The following is a 19,325-nucleotide window of genomic DNA, read 5'->3' as shown; positions in this document are numbered from 1 at the left end:
ACTCATTATTTGTCAGCAGAATAATTTGATTAAGATATGGGCAGCCATGATGGTGCAGTGGTTAGCACTGTCGCCTCACATCAAGAGGCTCTCTGGTTCGATCCTCGGCTGGGGTGCCTTCTGTGCGGAGTCTGCATGTCCTCCCTGTTGTCGTGTGGGTTTCCTCCGGGTGCTCCGGTTTCCTCCCACATCTCAAAGACATACTGTAGGTGGATTGGACACTTTAAAGTGGCCCTAGGTGTGTGTGTGTGTGTGTGTGTGTGTGTGTGTGTGTGTGTGTGTGTGTGTGTGTGTGTGTGTGTGTGTGTGTGTGTGTGTGTGTGTGTGCCTTCTGTGGCAGGTTGGGTGCCGGGCTGGCAACTTGACACTGTAAAACTCCACTGCCACTCATGAGCGGACAGGTGATTCGCTGTGGCGACCCCTAATTGGAAAAAGCCGAAAGAAGAAGAAGAAGCTGTTGTTAAACCTGAAGCATACTAGCAGTATAAAGCAATTCTTGGTAAATTAGTGGTCTGGACACATAACAGATGTAAGATGAGATATACTATACGATTAAGAATTATCCTTGCATGAGCTTAGAAATAACTCTATCTGAAGAGAAAGGACAAACTGCAGAAGGGATTACCCACATGAAACTGATTATTTTGGAGAAAAGTGTGCATCTGCTTATCCTGGATGTAAAACTCACTTAAAGGGAGTTAATTTGCATGGAAAATCAAACAGAAAAATCTATAAATAGTGTGGCCATTTCTGGGGTAGACAATAAGAAAGACTCAGGTGTATCAGAAAAAATCTGGTACTTTTCTCATTAGTGAGAAATATGACAATCTGAAGAAATGATTCAGCTTCCAGGATCCCTGGCATCAAGCCTTCATAGGTTCATAGATAGATTAGTACTAAGCTAACTGCCCTTGTGAGCCATTTTAAGCTTAGCCAATTATCCCTTGTGAGACTCAAACCCTGCACCTTGTGTTTGTAAGGCAAACACCTTAACCATTAGGCCACCCTCCAAACTCTTGTTTTTTTAAAAAATAGGCAACATGCATTGGACAAAGAATGTGAAGGTGTCAGAAAAGCCTACAGCACTGCTAGAAATGGCAGAAGTGGGTCAAAAATGTGCCCTAACTTATTAGAGTGCTATGACAACTGATTTGGTTTAAAAGGATGGAAATTTAAATGGACTGATGGTAGCAAAGTACTGCTATATGTTGTTGTTGTTGTTGTTGTCTTTCGGCTTTTCCCGGTTAGGGGTTGCCACAGTGGATCTCCAGTCCGCTAATGATTGGCAGTAGACTTTCACAAACATTGAGGTGCCAGCTCGACGTTCAACCTTCAACGAAGGCATGCCCATTTACGCATGTCTTTCGAACGCCCTCCCAACCGTGGGGAGAACATGCAGACTCCACACAGAAGGCACTCCCCACACTCCAGCCAAGAATCGAATGGGAGAACCTCTTGCTGTGAGGCAACATAAGTGAGGATTATGGAGCAAGCATGTAAGATGCCAACAGTGGAATAAAAGGATCCAACCATGGGTTAGAAGTATCCATGCAGACTTGAGGGACAGCTGCAGTATTTTAAGAAGAGAGATATTAAGACAGGCCATTTGAAAATCATTAAAAGATGCATTTTACTTCAGGAAACAAGGTATGACGTAAGGAACAAATATGAGAGGGAGGGAGTTAATTTGCCAGAATGTGGTGTAGGCTACCTACTGACAGGGGTTATACTGTTGTAGAAACTCCTAAAGGCTTCAAGCATGAATAGAACAAAATTTACTCCCTGAACCTGAAACACTGAACCATGACTAGAAAAGAAGTGTGCTGGATGCATCTAGCTAAAGGTCCCCTACAAGAAGGTGATACACAACATTCCTTCTGTAATCCCAATGAAATTACATTTGCTAAACATGTGTGAAATTCCATAAAGAACATGTTTAAGAGGGAAAGCCACCAGCACTTCCCATGACAAGGACTTTCCCCACCAATAACCCTCTTAAATATCCTGTATGTGCAGGCATACAACTATAAGGAAAAGTGGAACAATGTGTACATGTACTGCAATCTAATAGTACAAAAACAGCTATAAAAAAACATTTGAGGACCCTTCACTTCCAGGAAATGGGATTGGAGAGACTCCTCTCTATATGATAACTTTCATCTAAAGGTAGACTTCCTCCTAGCAATCATAAACAAAGCATAATGGGTTTGATAGGAAAATCACAACCAGAGCAAAATTACTTTGACTTCTGCACAACGTAATTATATAAACAATTATATAAGCAAAAACCAGACCTGTGCTGAACTTGTAGTTAATGGTACTACATATACAAAACATGTGGATATAGCAAACCTACTGGTGAACAGGTTCAGTGAAAATTTCACCCCCCTGTCCCCACAGCATATGGCCAAAAGCATCCCTACCATCTGCCTCCACCCAGTATTTCAAATGAGCAGGCCTTGAACGCCATCTCCAAGGCTAAGGAGGCCTGATTACATCCCAGGCTGTGTTCTACATGGGTTAAAACATGAATTATCATCACCATTGGATACCCTTTTCAATCACAGCCTGAGCACTGGCTTCGTCCTAACCGAATGGAAAACAGCCACTGTCATCCCCTTGCACAAAGGGGGTGCATCCAAGGACCTCCGGAACTATAGACCCATTAGCCCGATGAGTCTAATCTGCAAGGGCATGGAGCAAATCATCATGGACATTATTAACAAAGATACAGGAAATCTCCAAACACTGGACTCCACCCAATTTGACTTTGTCAAGGGAAGAGCATGACTACAAAACTTGGTGGACTTCTTCAAAACAGTCACCAAATCTCTGGATGAGGGCAAATCTGTGCACACAGCTTACCTAGACTTAGCCAAAGCCTTCAACAAAATCCCCCACTCAGGCATCATTGACAAACTCATCCAGCTGGGCATCAACCCATATATTGTTAGGTGGGTTGCAATCTGGCTCACAGATAGAATTCATGTAGTGAAAGTAGGGCGACTCCACCTCCTCCAGCAGACCCATAACCAGTGGAGTTCCACAGGGATCAGTTCTGAAACCCCTTTTGTTCAGACTCTATTTCTCAGAAGTGCAGGCTAAAACCAAAGGCCTGTGGATCACCAAGATTGCTGATGACTGTAAGCTAGGAGAGGTCATTGAGTCCACAAGTGATATAAATATCCTGCAAGAAGGAGTCAATCTGACTCAAGACTGGTGCCAAAGTCATGGTCTCAAACTCAATGCAAATAATGCATTATCATCCCCTTTGGTAAGGAAACAGCCCCTAACTACGAAATTACTAACAATACTTTAAGCACACATTCAGTGATAAGAGATCTGGGCACACAGGTTGACATCAACCTTTTTCCACAGTGAAGGGCATTTTATATAGCTCATCTCATAAATAAGGGCATTGCCTCCAGTAAAAGAGGTTATAACACCCCTGAACTCCTCCCTCATCAGGCCAGTAATAGAGTACAATGCTCCCTTTGGTATGTACCTCCCCAAGCATCTGCAGCAACTGGATAGACCACAAAGGTTCCTTACAAAGAAAATTCAGGGTCATCAGCATTTGTCATATGTGGACAGACTGAAATCACTGTCACTTTAGCCTGTGTCATACAGGCTACTCAGAAGTGACCTGTGACTTGCATGCAAAGGAATCTCTGACCCCCACTCTAGTGGAAATGCTGCATGTATGCAAGTCAAATGGCATGCGAGTCACTCGCTCAAAGGACCTTAACCTGTTATGCAACATCAACAGAACTTCCTGGAGGGACAGATTTGTCTCACAGAAGTTACCCCAGCTATGGAACAAGCTTCCAATTCAAGTTAAGCTAAGCCCCTCACTGACCCTATTTAAGTGTAACTTGGATGACTGGATGGGTAACCGGAAATTCACCCCAGGGGTTATATCTGTGTCCCTTTTGGACAGGGGTACCAGGTGTTGACTTCAGTGCCTGCTTGAAACAGACACCTGTGGAAACAAAGGGCTGAAGTGATCGAGACTTATAAGGGCTGTAGAGTCGTTAGTCTAGTAACTTTCCACGATCCTATGAAGCTCCATGGCCAGACATATCACGGGGAGACAGACAATAAGAAATTCATTATTTGGAAGAACAGATCTGAGGTAGTCCATTTTGATTGCAGTTAGTAGGTCAGCAAAAGGTGACTCAGTCTTGTTTACCTTCTTAGGGAAACTAACTTCTTATTTATTTCTGATATTTACCAATTTGGGCAAACACACTTTCTGCTAGTAATATTTAATAACATTACTCTTGAAACAAGTTGAATAATAAACCAGTAATGATTATTTTGATCTCCCCAAGTTCTGCTGGTATGCAATAAAGCACAGTATTGCACTGCCTTATTTCTAACAGAAAATGTCTAGCTGCCTACAGTGGTACAGTTGATTTTTGTTTCTGATCTTGCCTTAATGATGCTGTTGTGCAATGTCTCACAAAACAATCAAATCTACTAACTTTAAATAGCCAGTCTGTATGTGTACAATTAACACGCTGCTATAGACAGAGGAAGCACCTATCTGGAGGGACTACATGTCAGAAATGTCCACGATCTGGATTCCAAACATTACTCCTACACTCGTTGCTGAGTGACTTCATCTGATTGTGCCTGGACCATATTAGTAGAACTAAGTGCATTTAAGGGTACAGATCACAGCTTGTTTAAGGTATTCTCTTACATTAATAATAAAGAAAAAAGTCTTTAAAAGAAGTATTGTTGTTAATCATAAATTTTTATTTGAAAGGACTGCTGCAATATATAGATTTGGGACCTAGACATGAATCTAAATGTATGTGTTTTTTTTTTTTTGTGACCACCCAAGCTAACTAACTTCCTTGTACTAAGCCCTGGTGATATTTTGAGTCCAGACAATTTCTGTACATTTGAATTTCCAGTGACTACATAACGATATTTTCACATTTCCTTCTCATGTGAAAAAAATGTAGGGTGCAGTTACTATGGAATGGAGTGTGTAAAATTAAAACATATGTTCTTATTTTCAGTCCCTGTGACGTAGCAGTGCAGTTCAGGTTACCAAATATAAATACATTTGAGTATAGGTGTGTATTCATTGCAGTCTTTTTTGAAATGGGTAGAAGTGTGTAGTTCGTATGAGACAGAAATACAAATGCAGGCCATGTAATTATTTTGTCTGTACATATTCTGCACAATCATATTTTACAAATATCACACACGTCTATGTTTTTTCTTTTCTATCATGATTTTTACTTTAGCAGTAATTTTATGTTCTCACAGCAGGCTAAGACACATTTTTCATTAGCCAAGGAAATGACATATCTGTGGTCTGTTTTTGACCATCTGGGTTGATTTAGGTACTGGAAAAGAAGCTAGTTTGCATCCACAGCATAAATTCAATGACAGTTAAATAGATGGCCACTTTCCTACTTAAAATGTGTCTTATGACTGTAGGTAATCTGCCCAGCGATCCACAGATGTACTAAAAATAATAGAACATGTAAAGATCAAAAAAGCACTTTTGAAACTCACAATATAGACATAATATGGCATTCTAGGGTGTTGGTTTTAGAAGGGTTATTAATTTCAGATGTGGTTAAATTACTCATCTGTGTGTTACCTCATCATATAAGGGATGGATCAGTCCCCAGTAACACACATGTTATCATTCTTTATTGCTTTTTATGAGTTTTTCCTTTCCAACAGTCAAGTCAAATAAAAGTGAATGAGGTATGGGAGTGCCCTCCATAGGATGGTCTGCAGCAGAACCACAATATCATAATTTTTTATCAGATCACAGGAGATGACAAAGCAGATTCCTTTCAATCTACAGTCATTGCAAAATTCTACTACTGAAAAAACATACAAGAAAATCTCATTCTAAGTTGCAGCGCCTATTATATGAAGTACAAATAAATCATTGGATTGCATTTACATGTCCATAACAGCCATGAATGATGACCCTGCATACCCAACTACATCACGGTAGACATCAGAAAAAAGGAAAAGATGTATTTATTCACCAGAAAGGTTGGAAACCCTGGTTTGTTGAGTCAATCTGTGTTGTGTAAACTAAAATTGTATGTATCTGCAACCATTCACTAGATAAATAAGTACATTGGTGGGGGTTCAGTGAAGACCATATATGGCCCACGACAAACACCATATATTATCCACAAATGTTGATCAAGTAACACAAAATATGAAGGAATATTTCTGGAGAATGGCTTAGCTGAGGAGTAATTTACGGAGGATGAATTCAAAAATGACAGTTTTTATCCTACAAAATAAAATAATCGGTGTAAATCTGATTTATTGTTTCCATCCATAGAAAAGGGCAGGAATCATCATTAAAGACAGCTGCAATATAGCTGTACATAATACATAATGCCTGACAAACAATACAGAAACCAATGACCATTTAGATATGATATGTTCAAGGTTACATTTTGGGAGAGATCCTGAAATGTATTTTGTAAAAAGTTTTATGTCACATCAGGCATTTCCTGTCCAGTATCATCTGCTTGACAAATATATGCCAATGGAATAAGTGACTGAAAACACAAATAAAAGAAAAAAATGGACATCTTGTAAGCTTTGTCCAGTTTCTGTAAGTCAATATTTTATTAGACTTGAATTTATAATACATAATGCAGGAGGTATGGAGAGCAAACCCCTAACCCCATGTCAGTACACTCTAAGCCAGTGAAAAGTGGTCTGGGAGGTTGTACGCTGGCAATTACTGATTCTATCAAATTGTGATAATTTTGGAGATGTCATGATGATGGTTCAGTAGTGATTCCTACTAAGAGTGGTGACCCCAACCCCATATGAGCAGTAGGAAACACCGCCCTCCACCTCCCATGAATGCATGCTCCTCCTTGCTGTTGCAGGAAACAGTGCCCTTTGCCTTCCCTGAATGCATACTTCTCTTTGCTGTTCCTAACACCCATTAATGACAAAACACAACACGACAAAATGAATATTTATCTCACCACTAAAATTAATTGCTGCATTGGACTGTTCATGCAGAGTTAAAAAAGTAACTACTTAAAAAATTCTGCAAACATGAACCTGGTACATTGGATTACTACAATCATAACTAAAAATGATTACTTTAAAAATCTTTGAGGAAAAAAGTGGTATTTATTATTCATGATTAACGTACCTTACTATGCACAAAAAATGCTGTGCACTAATCCATCATTCATGAGTTTACTGTGTAAGACACTGTGATATAAAAGTCAAATAAATATTAAATATTACATATTACATACTTCATGATGGTAACAAATGTTCAGTGTATGAAGAGACGATCGGCACACTTTAATTGATATTAGTAATCATGAAGCATGCTAATAAAATAAGTCACTACATCTTCCTTCCCCAGCCACAGTAAAGTAATTATTAAAAACAAAATCTGCCAAAAAATATAGACATCTCTTTGCATACTGGGGTGCTGCTGGTCTCCTTGCACCCCTCTTTGGAACACTGGTTCACTGAATGTAAAAGCAACAGATATGAGTCATATTTCTGCACAGGTTGTGTTTTTTGTGTGGGGAGTGTGCAGGACAGCTGTCACCTGAGAGTTTGGTTCAGCCCTGAGTGCATCGTGTCTTTTGAGCAAAACATTTACTTCATATTTTAAATGTAAAACATAATAACTCTAACTCAGAAATGATTATACAGTGAAATAAAAAGTATTTTTCCCAAAAAATCATCACCTCAGTATATAATGTAACCAAGTTGCATATTATTGCTTGCACTTGTACATAATGCAACAAAGTAATGTTACTGCACACACTTATTAGCATTAAACTAAAGGGCATGCAAGTTGTGTCTTGCTCCCAAGTATGGTTCAGTTGCATTATATGCAGAAATGCAAAAGAATGATAAGATTTACAGGGGACGCCGGTAAAACCTAAAACTGTCAAGAAACGGAAGTCTAAACCTGCAGCTTTGAAAGTTTCTATTAAATTTGCATTGGTTGCCAGTCGTCAGTGCTTTAGAAATGTTAAAGAATTAATTTGCTCAGTGGAACACTGTATGAAGCTTTGCAATGAACTATTTTTCCTTTTTTAAATCTGAACTACGTCTGGACAAGCAGTACTGATATCATGAAGGTCCTTCTCCCTGTTTTTACTAGTTGGGTAATGTTTAAATATTAACAATGTTTCCTGTAAGTAATGATATATTAAAACCTGACTGCTAGCTTAGTGCCTTAACTACTGCTACTTCATCCAGCAGTTCTGATAGGTCTGTTGCTGTCTGGGTCAGTCTTGTGTCCCTGTTTCTAGAGTGGAATGACTACAGCGGTTCTGATAGGTCTACTGCTGTCTGGATCAGTCTTGTGTCCCTGTTTCTAGAGTGGAATGACTACAGCGGTTCTGATAGGTCTACTGCTGTCTGGGTCAGTCTTGTGTCCCTGTTTCTAGAGTGGAATGACTACAGAAGTTCTCTTTCTTCTGAAGGAGTCAGCCAGCTAGTATTTGGCACTGACAAGAAGATGACCTGGTACCCTACCAGTCACTATGGATCTAGTAATTTTAGCTTTGTTGAGAGCATGTAGGAGTTGCTCAGAGATATTTTTTTTTTTTTTGGGGGGGTTGGTAAATTAATACACTGTGATCCATTTGTGGGACATAGAAGATAAGGCTTGAGGTGACTGGTTGCTAATATGTTGGCAGTGTCCTCAGGGGATGAGTATATGATATTATTTTGTATTAACTTAGAGCAGTGATGGTTATTATTTCTTAGGATCCTAACATAGGTGAAGAAAGCTTTCTGTTTTCCATTTGTGTGGGTGGTGACTCACAATTAATACTTGTTTTTGTAGGATTTGGTTTTGATTCAAAATTCTTCATTGATCATTCTGAGCTATTTCCTAACTGATGGGATGTTAAGTTTACTTTTATGAGCTAAGAGTTTCTTTCTCCTATTGTATTAGTTTTGATAGTGGTTTCCACCATATGGGTTTGTTCTTAAATTTGGCACTATATGTATGTCTTTTGGGGACTGAAGCCTCAATACCAGCTTGGAGGTGGGTTAGAATTTATCCATGGAAATTGCAATGTATGAAGCAGGGTCATCTAAAAAAGGAGGGTGTTTGAATTTCATCAGGTCATTCAGAGTACTTTCTGAAGTTATAAGGGTACTTATAGAACTCAAGTCTCACACCTAGAGTAAATGTTACTGCAAAATGGAGAAATCTGACCAGTGATTTGATAACTGTGGGCTCTGAATATGGGGGGGGGGGTGTATATTTGTGAGAACCATGTCTAATATTTTAGAGCCAATCAATAGGATTTGGATCCATGGAGCTGGCATTGATGAAATCCCAGAATCTCTGAACATACTTATTTGTGGTTGTGTAGGTTGCCCAGTTACTGGCAGGATAACTGATGTCACTCAAAAGGATAGCATTAGGTTCTATGATGAGGGATATCCTTTTGTTAACATATGCCTCATGGTCTGCCAGTGTTATAGAGGGGGTATGGTAGAGGTGTTCTAGGTCATTGTCCGACATTATGAGTCTATAGGTGAAATGGTTTCTTAGGAACACTTGTACACCCTAAAAACTACAATGTCCGATTCAGTATTGGGTCTGAAGGATGGGTAGTTATTAAAACCCTGCATTTCTGGGGTGATTTCAGTGTATTGAAGCCATGTTTCAGTAACTATTCAAATATCAATATTTTCAAGGGTCAGGAATATCTGTGAGGAGTGCAGTTTATGTTTACGCTTTTAGTAGTGTGCAGTGCTACTTTTATATGATTTTAATTGTGGTCGGTTATAGGGGTAATTTGAGGAGTCTGACCTTGCCTAGAATGATACTATGGAGAAGAAAAATGTCTTAACCAATATATATATATATATATATATATATATATATATATATATATATATATATATTAACCAATATATGGAAGCCATGAATAGAGAGATGCAGACCACCCTAGCAAAGAAGCTGGGATTGTCAACCATCTCATTCCAGGCTGACATGTATTGAATTCCCCTAGAATGACACTAGTAGCTGAGCCAATAACTAAGGCAAATTAACTTATGTTTGTATTGCAACATCATTTTTGGTGAAGGCAGGATACTGCTCAATGCTAGTTTCATTACCCTTCCAGTCACATATTAAGAGTATTCCATCATGTCCCTCTTTATATGATCCAATAAAGTGCATCTCAAGTCATTCACTCCTGTAGGCACAATGATCTGATCTTATGTGTACCAGGGATAAAGAGAGAGCTTTAGCAATGTTATATATCCTAGTATCTTACAGGCAACTAACTGCTACTGTGTCTTTGCTCATCCTGATGAGTAGATTATCTGTGTGTTTAACTATGGAGTCATGTATAACCAGGACATTGCCAAATGAACTAGCTTGGTCATGCTGCCTTAAGGGCTTCTGCATGCTAGTTATGTGACCCATTTTACTGTCTGTATTTCTTATAGTGTCACAGAAAGATGTCTGGTGGATACAAGCTCTTGATGCTGGGTCGAATACAGGAGGTAAATCTGAGGGTTCAGGCTGATGCTGACTGGAATCCTAGGAGGTTTTAGTAAAGATTTTTAATGGCATCAAAATAAGATGGCTTAGAATCTGTAGTTTATGGATGTTGCATAGTTGCAGGTAGGGATAAGATGGCATTGAGCTCACTGCATGTAGCTGCTGGCTGTCAGAAGGACACCTCCAGTTAAGTATTTACACATCTGATAAAGTCCTTTGTATTTTGTAGGAGTTCTATATTATAGCCATTACTGGTCCTCCTGGGTGCATTAGGAGATTATTTTAATATTAGTAAGTTACCATAGTCAGAGGTTCGTGATGGTGGTGGTGCTGCGGTAGCGTTGTCGCCTCACAGTACGATGTTGTCCTGTTCGACTCTCAGCTAGAGCGTCTTCTGTGTGGAGACATGCGTGAATGGGCATACCTTCGTTGAAGGTTGTGCGGCAGGGCTGGCAACTCGGCACGTAAAAATCTACTGCCAATCATTAGCAGACCGGAGTTCCTAACCGGGAAAAGCCGAAAGACACAACAAGTAAGTTACCATAGTCAAACACTAATTAATTGAGTATTTCAGTACCTCCTATCTTCTACAGCCTCTCTGCATCCTTGAGAATGAGGTATGATTACACCCTCCCTGGAAGATGCCCCTTAGAGGCGGTCCACTGTCATGGTGCTCCACCAGTATGCCTTTGATATAGGAGGTGCTGAACAGCCATGATAAAAGAGGTACCTTTACTTCTCTGTCTGTGTTAATCTTGTCCTGCCATGTGAACTGCATACTAAATCTCTTTTTCATCTGCTTCTGTTTCACACCATTTCTGTGAGAGGTGTATCCAAAGCTCAAGGTAACACACAAAGAACTTTCAAAGTCCTACAATTCTTCTGCTGTAGCTCTATGAGCATCACTAACTAACTAACTAACTAACTAACTAACTAACTAACTAACTAACTAACTAACTAACTAACTAACCAACTAACTAATACTTCCATTTTTTCTGCTTTGCAACACTAGAGAACTGCTGCCTGTGGTTTTGCTGCTTTTACAGATCTTATATCTGTAATCCCACATATTGCAGATACAGCTGGTTTGCATGCCTTTAGTGTCAATGTCTGGCTCCAGATAATGGCTCATATGATGCAAAGATGTCAGCGTTTGTTAACTACTCCCCAGCAGGTGCCATTATTGTTCTACCACCAACACTTTTCTTGACCTCCATTTTAGTGTTGCCTCCCCCAAATATAATCCATTTCTGCTTCTTGCTGTTCTTAAAAAAACACTTGGCATTTATTTGCTTAACAAAGATCTGTTACTTTAAACCCATTAAAGGGATGTAATAAGTGGATGGCATCTTAATTTCCAACTCTACCTGGGGGAGGATCTAAATTAGAAGACCGACTGTTTAGGTGATCGAACACCTAAACACCGATTTTCTAATATCGAACCGCACAATGCTGAACGTCCCAGGGAAACACGTCCCTCTGCCACAACACAAAAACATTACTTTACATCTAAATTAAGTGGGGGGCGAAGCCCCCCACACCCCCCTAACTAAATATACCAACACCGAGATTGCTCAACAGTAGGGAAATAGTAAACTCTGGCAAACAGCCAAGGGGAATCCTTCCCTGCGTTAAATCAGCCATTTACTATTTTTTGCTTTTGATATTAGAAGATCGATGTTTAGGCATTTGATCACCTAAACATTCGGTCTTCTAATATAGACCCCCTGTGGTACTTAGGTTTGTTACTACATACCTCTCAACTGTACAGATTTTTGCTGAATGTCCAGATTTTTGTCTGCTATTTTTAGTCAGTTTTTTTTTTTTTTTTTTTTTAACAAAACTGGGGTTTTCTGGCAAGTCATTAAATATTAAAGTCAGAAAATGATAACTGACATTTGAGTTTCAGACTTCATACTCTTCATAAAATCCATGCTAATTGCAAAACTTGCTATTCTGTCAACTTTCTAAGTTTGTAAGAGCAATATTTAAAAACTGTCCCTATTTTGCCCCCCCCCCCCAATTATTTGTGGCTTTGTCCCAATTTTTTACTCTAAGAGGTTGAGAGGTATGCACCTCACTTCATTCTACCTGAGTAGTCTGCCTGAGAACTTGTCATTCTCTACATTTGTTTGTGGCATTTATAAGGTACTGGAAGCAGTCAAGGCGATAAACTTTTCAAACTACTGAGTTTATCCTTCCTGTGCTTGGACTGATTTATACCTATGATCACCTGAACAATGTAGCTAAAACCATCATCAAGCCTACTGAGTAGGTGTGAGATAAAGTAGTAAGAAATATAAGTAACAGCACTGCATATTAAACCAGATCTTCAGACTAGTGCTTCAAGGTCACCAGCTCCATGGACAATGGTCATAGTGCTTGGTGTGCAGAAAGATTGTGTAGCAGGTGCCTGAAGGATGAAATCTATAACAGAATCCTGCAAGCCAGTGTGCCAAAGCACCATGCTGACAGGTTACATAATGTAACTTGGAAGGCCCCTAGATCATGGACCAAGTGATATTTTTGTAGTAAAGAGGAGGTGGGGTGTGGTTGGGTGGTATCTGATTCAAAATTATGTGTTTCAAAATTTGGGGGGTTTGTTGCTTGAACACCTGTTATGCTTAGACTTATAATTCATGAATCTATAACTACACTATTTGCTGGTATCACACATGCTTTTAAGACCTCTAGACCCTCCTGGAGGATATCTACATTGTTGGGTGATTCAACGACTGACCACAGCTTGCAGTCATCTGCAAAGGTTGTCATCCAGAGGCCTTCCACATTTGCCTTGACTGAAGAGAAGTATATTCCAAATGGGAGTGGTCCCAGTACTGAGCCCTGTGGCATACCACTAGTAACTGGTCTCTTGCTGGATCTGGATTCACCCACTTTAACCACAAGTGCCCAAGTGCCATGTCTATGAGCCAATTGGCTATCCATTTGGTGACATAGAAATTTATGCCAGGTTTTGTGAGTTTATTTATAATACCTCAGTGGGGAATTGTGTGAAATGCTTTGGCCAGGTCGAAGTAGGCAGTATGTAATGTTTTATCCTCATCCATGGCCTTAGTGACTTTCTCAAAGAAATCCACCAGATTCAGTATGTATGACCTGCTCTTGACAAAGCCGAATTGGGTTGGGTCCAGTGTTTGATGGTCTCCTACGTCATTATTTATCTGATCTGTGATTATTACTTACATGGCCTTACATATAAGACTAGTCAAACTTATGGGTCTGTAATTTTTTTAGGTAAATAGATAGTCCTCCTTCATGCAGCGGGATGACTGTTGCTGTCCTCTACTCTATCGGGACAACGCTAGTCTGGTGGCTGTGGTGTATCACATTTTTAATTCACATTTGCACACATATGCGTGAGCACACACACACGTGCAAATGCATGTCTGCCACAATGCACACAGACAGACAGACATGCATGCAGAGAAACTCACACTCAAAAGGACACATAAAAAGGGGAGCCTCAGACATTCCCAAAAGCATTGCAAAGTATTTCCACAGTGATTTTTATTTTACTCAGAACATATTTTTGTACTGTGTGAATTCAGAAAAATCGACTAAAAAAGCATGAATTCCAGCAATAGAAATTCAAATCACCATTAAAATTAACCTTCAGAATCATCTGTAAAGAAGCATCCCACAGCAGAAGAGAAAGCTTTTCTGTTGCTTTCCTGCCGCAGTGTCTTCCCAGTTTTAACATAACCAATGAAAGAAAATGGTACACTTACAGTCCAACCTTTTCTGAGTAAAAGCGGCAGAGCCTTAGTGTTGCACTGTGTTGTGCTGGAAGTCTAAGAAGAATCTTGCAAAAGGAACCACGGCAGAAGTTAAACGGGAAGGGCACTTAAACGCTGATTTCAAAGAAAATGCAAAATCATGCATGTTGTTATAATGCAAAGTGTTACAGAAATTAACTTGTATAACCAGCTCTCTGGACTGCAGAGACAGCATTAACTAATTTCTCTTATCATCTATTAGTCATTTTTCTGTTTAAATATAGTACTATCACTGATGCAAATCTTTGGTCACAAAAGACATCAAACATAAAGTTAAAAAGACATGACAAGGCCACTGACATCAACTGTCCATCACAAAGATGGAGCTAACAAATAAATAAGGAACAGAAGGGTTAGGGGAGCTACTGAAAAACACACACACACACATATACATCTATATCGAATCTATATCTATCTATATCTATATCTATATCTATATCTATATATATATATATATATATATATATATATATTATATATGGGCCTGTTGGTACATCGAAAGTACGTTTAATCGAAACATACTACAGCAAACTCACTTTTGTGAACATGCATTTTAGCAAAAATGCACTTTTGCAAAAAAAAAAAAAAATTAAAAAAAAGACAAAATGCCAAAAAACCTACAAAAATAAAAGACTACTCACATTTATGTAGGGGGCAAGCCCCCCTGCACCTCCCATGTGGGGGGGCTATACCCCCCCAATTTAATATTCTCACTCCGAGATCACACTACAGTGGGGAAAAGGGAATATTCTCTTATCCCCGCTGTACCATGATCTAAGCAACAGTTTGCTTTTTGTACAATCAACAGTGTATGTTGATGTACAACTAAATCTACATGCAAACTGCGTGTTGTTTTTTTTTCTTTTTTTTTGTGAAAGTGAGTTAGTTATAGTATGTTTCGACTTAATGCACTTTCGATGTTCAGACTAGGACCCATATATATATATATATATATATATATATATATATATATATATATACACACACACACACATGCAAAAATTTAGTAGTAAAAATGAATTATGCAACAATTTAGACACTCTACACCTAAATAAATTCAGCAGAAAAGTCTTGGGTGAAGTAATTACATACTAAAACTTATAGTATATTATTCCTTAATAACACTCTACTTTCTGACAACTCACGTTAGCAAATAAGACATAAAATGTAAGTGGGACATACTTGTGCGTAATGCTTTGTTCACCAAGGGACTGCTGTGTTGCCTTGAGATAGCTTTGCCGTCGTGCAGCAGTCTTTGGAGAGGGTTTGGGACTCATCTCAGAATCGTCACTGTCGTCATCTGCCATGGCTTTGATGTAGCTACCACTTCGCATTCTCCGGCATGGAATCTCACTTCCTCTGTCTCGAGACAAAGTGCTGTTCCACTCACCCTGAGGCACCTGAAGAACATAGTATCCTTAATCTTAATAAATACACTGCATTTACTGAATACTGCATCTTTATTTGCATTTTTATGCAGATAATGGTGAAGAATATAATGCCTGTGTTTACCATTAGAGTCACCAAGCTAGGAGCCTGAAATTTTATACTTAACTGTCAGGAGCTCTACATATGCTTTCAAGCTTTCTTACAAACAGTATGTGCTCCTTAGAGTAGTGTCTCAGCAAGTTTATTTGTTGATTGAGTTCCCTTGAATTTTCTTAATATAGAAACAAAAAATAAAGCCTTCTTTGTGATATATCATGATCAGTTGTTTTCTAAAATACACCTCCATCCCACCCACACATATTCACCTTTCTCTTTTCCAGGGACTCATTCTTAAGTAAAGGTAACTGTAGGTGTTATCATATTCTTAGCTCCTTTTTTACATCTTGTAGCTGCTACTGGTTGGTTATATAAATAGATATATCTGTATTGTGACATTTCTCTGAAGCGAATTATAACATCCTACACTTTAGTATTCAAGAATCAATAATTCAAACACTCTTTCACTTTGCTATTCACAAAATAGTGCTTACTATCATCGTGGCCTTGTGTAATTCATTTTACTAGTTTTGACTCTCAGTAAAGACCATGCTGAGTCACGAACAGAAAAAAAACAAAGCAAAAGACAGTCAGAAATCAGGATCATGTAGAAAATGTATTACTAGCAGCAAAAAATAAATGTAGTAAACTGCTTCATGAAAATCAGGTGTCATGGTCTTTCAAGTTATTAAAATGACAATGCTGCCCTCTTCTGGTGTACATTAAAGTCTATCTATCTATCTATCTATCTATCTATCTATCTATCTATCTATCTATCTATCTATCTAGCTATCTATCTATCTATCTATCTGTCTGTCTGTCTTTTTCCTCCCTAACTCCAACAGCTGACAAGCAGCTCTTCCTGATTCCTCTCCTTGATCACGTTCTCAAAGCCAGATGAGTAGAGTGCCAAATCAGTGCTGTAGAAGGAGTTCACATCAGTACTAGGTTATAGCTGACAATGACATATTTATAAATCTTGCCAAGAAACTCTTACTGCCTTTTGTAGTACTTGGTTTGATTCTGGAAGACATGACTGCAGATGAATGCCATTATTAGACAAATGTAAGCTACAGTGTTCACATTCTTATTGCAAGCTTATCTTATGAAATTTGAACGTTTTCTAAGAATGAATCTGTGGCATTTTAGAAGATTTATTGAGCAGTACCTAACAAAATGAAGCATTTTAGGTTCTACTTCTCAACTTAATATTTTTGCACTGCAATAGATATTTATAAATGAGAAATGTACATTAAATATGTATACATTAATAATTATAGGCAATAACATAAAAAAAGAAAACTCTGAAGTTAAAATTGTGCTACTTAAACAAGTAAAAAAAGAAGAACAATTCATAACATTGTAGTGATAAAGGCAAAATTTAAATTGAGTTAGTCTGAGGAGATTTTTTTTTTGGAATCTTGGTCTGGGAGTTAATTTAAAAAGCCACTTTGAATTATACCATTCTGAGTAAACAGCTTGAAGGCTGAGCAATTTATTTGCACATATTTTAAAACAGTAACAACACAGGCAGAAGAAACGCGAGGGCCACTAAGATCAAAAAGGCTCTTGCCAAATAATTTGTAGTTTACCTTTGACATATTAAGAGTTTTGAACTACTTATATTAGTTGGGGGTGTGCACAACTTCCATGAAAGGTGTGCAGGACTTTAAAGCCTCTATAAAATACTATCTTTGGAAGCACTTTTGATATGCTAGACTTGATTGATTGGACTTTGATACTGTAGTTGTCTCTCAGAAACACCGTATCCTGTTCATAACTCTCATCAACTTAGTTATCTTGATCTTGTTGGGTACTGTTTTGCAGATACACACATACACACACACACACACACACACACACAGACACACACACACACACACACACACACACACACACACACTTTAAAGACTGGTACAAAATCATGTTAAAGATCACTATGGGCAGAAACTAAAAAAATATGTATTTTTATCTTACTACGAAGTTCTACATAAACCATACCAGCCAGCACCACAATAAGTATTAAAAATGTAATGTTTCCCTAACCTTGAATGCTCATTGGGAGCAGATATGCTGACATGATCTTGTTTGCATGGAAAGCTATTTCTTGCCCACACCCTTCTTTCTATCACCAAATCTCAGTCCACTTTACTTAAAATGGAAATAGTGAGGAACACTGTCAAGTCTGAGAATCTTCTGTAAAAATATCAGTGATTTCTTTGCAGTGAATTTTACATATTTATTTTCTACATATGTGTTTACCATCAATTTAAAAAGGATACAGAAAAAAAACTCTTATAAAAGTGATATTTTATGAGTTTCATGTCCTCCTTTCCTTTCCTTAGTCAACCAGTATGTTACATTTCTCAGCTTGCAAAGCTCATGTAATTAATGAAGTTACTTTCAGCAATTATCAGATTTATTTACCTTCAGACTATAAAAAGGTTTAACATGTCTGTATCCCTAAAAAAGTAAAGATGCAGTTTTATATGACAGCACCGAGTCAAGGAACTGTGAATTTTGAGTCAATGTACCTTGCTGTATTTATTTTGCTTATTACAATGTTTTCATGTGTGATAGGCATTCTGATGCAATAGTAAGGAAGACATATTCTTAATGAAAGTGTTTTCTTTATTTTGTTTTATTTTGAATTTGTTAACCAGGGTAGAGCACTGATCCTATTAGTCCCATTTCAGTCTCATCCCATGGAAAACACAGTAGATACATGGCATTATATACAGAGAGAGTGACAAAATGCAATATACTACACATATAGTGAATATTATAGTTGGCTTGATGGTATAAAGGCAATAGGTAAATGACATAATATACAGAGTAGCTGAAAAAAACACAGTATATACATGAATTACGTATACAGTGGCTTCAATGCTGGTATGATGAAATAGAGTCAGAGGAAGTTCTGAAAGCATCATAAAGGTTTATTCATCCCCAGCTTCATGTGCACTTAGAAAGCTGACTGGGATAAAAATGACACAGTATGAGAAACTGCTAATCGTTCTTAATATGGGAAAGTTAAGATCATCCCCTAGTGCTGGAAATAGATTTTGGGCAAAGGAAATGTTACATTTAGGGTGTAGTTGCCCTTTAAAATTCCAGGGTTTCATTTCTGTTTGCATCTCTCTTAGAACCATTTTCAGTCTTTTTTCCTGTGGACATTGCATAGGCTTTGGTTTTGCAGACATTCATTCTGTGCTACTCGCTTCATCTTATTCATGGTGTGAGGGTATGAGGGTGGGTGGAACCAGAGCTTATACTTGTCTGCAGTGGGCATAAGATAGAGACCTAATTGTGGATGAGGTGCTGGTTATACTATGTTTGCAGGAGTCACAATTATTAGATTAGAGACTGAAATATATTTCTTTGAAGCTCTGAGTATCTTCAGTTGAAGGTTAAAACAAAATCTGTATTGCAACAGTTAAATACAATTTGCTTAATTGTAGGTATACCCTTCCTCACCCCCTTTCCTGGACTTAATTATTCTTAATCCAAGAATATAGCAT

At 38.3% G+C, this 19,325-nt stretch overlaps 1 protein-coding gene across 1 annotated transcript in view; it reads right to left on the bottom strand.

Annotated features, from left to right (window-relative positions):
• The window catches only part of DLGAP4 (DLG associated protein 4), a 1,245,417-nt gene that overhangs the window by 983,065 nt on the left and 243,027 nt on the right, over window positions 1–19,325 (bottom strand). The window contains exon 2 of the mRNA XM_044090114.1: window positions 15,502–15,719. Within this exon, the coding sequence (XP_043946049.1) occupies window positions 15,502–15,719 (218 nt within the window). The remainder of the gene's footprint in view (window positions 1–15,501; window positions 15,720–19,325) is intronic.

This window comes from Protopterus annectens, chromosome 12.part0 (genome assembly GCF_019279795.1).
Source record: "Protopterus annectens isolate FY-2018-M chromosome 12.part0, PAN1.0, whole genome shotgun sequence".
Lineage (NCBI taxonomy): Eukaryota > Metazoa > Chordata > Ceratodontiformes > Protopteridae > Protopterus > Protopterus annectens.
This window is presented reverse-complemented; position numbering and strand designations above follow the sequence as displayed.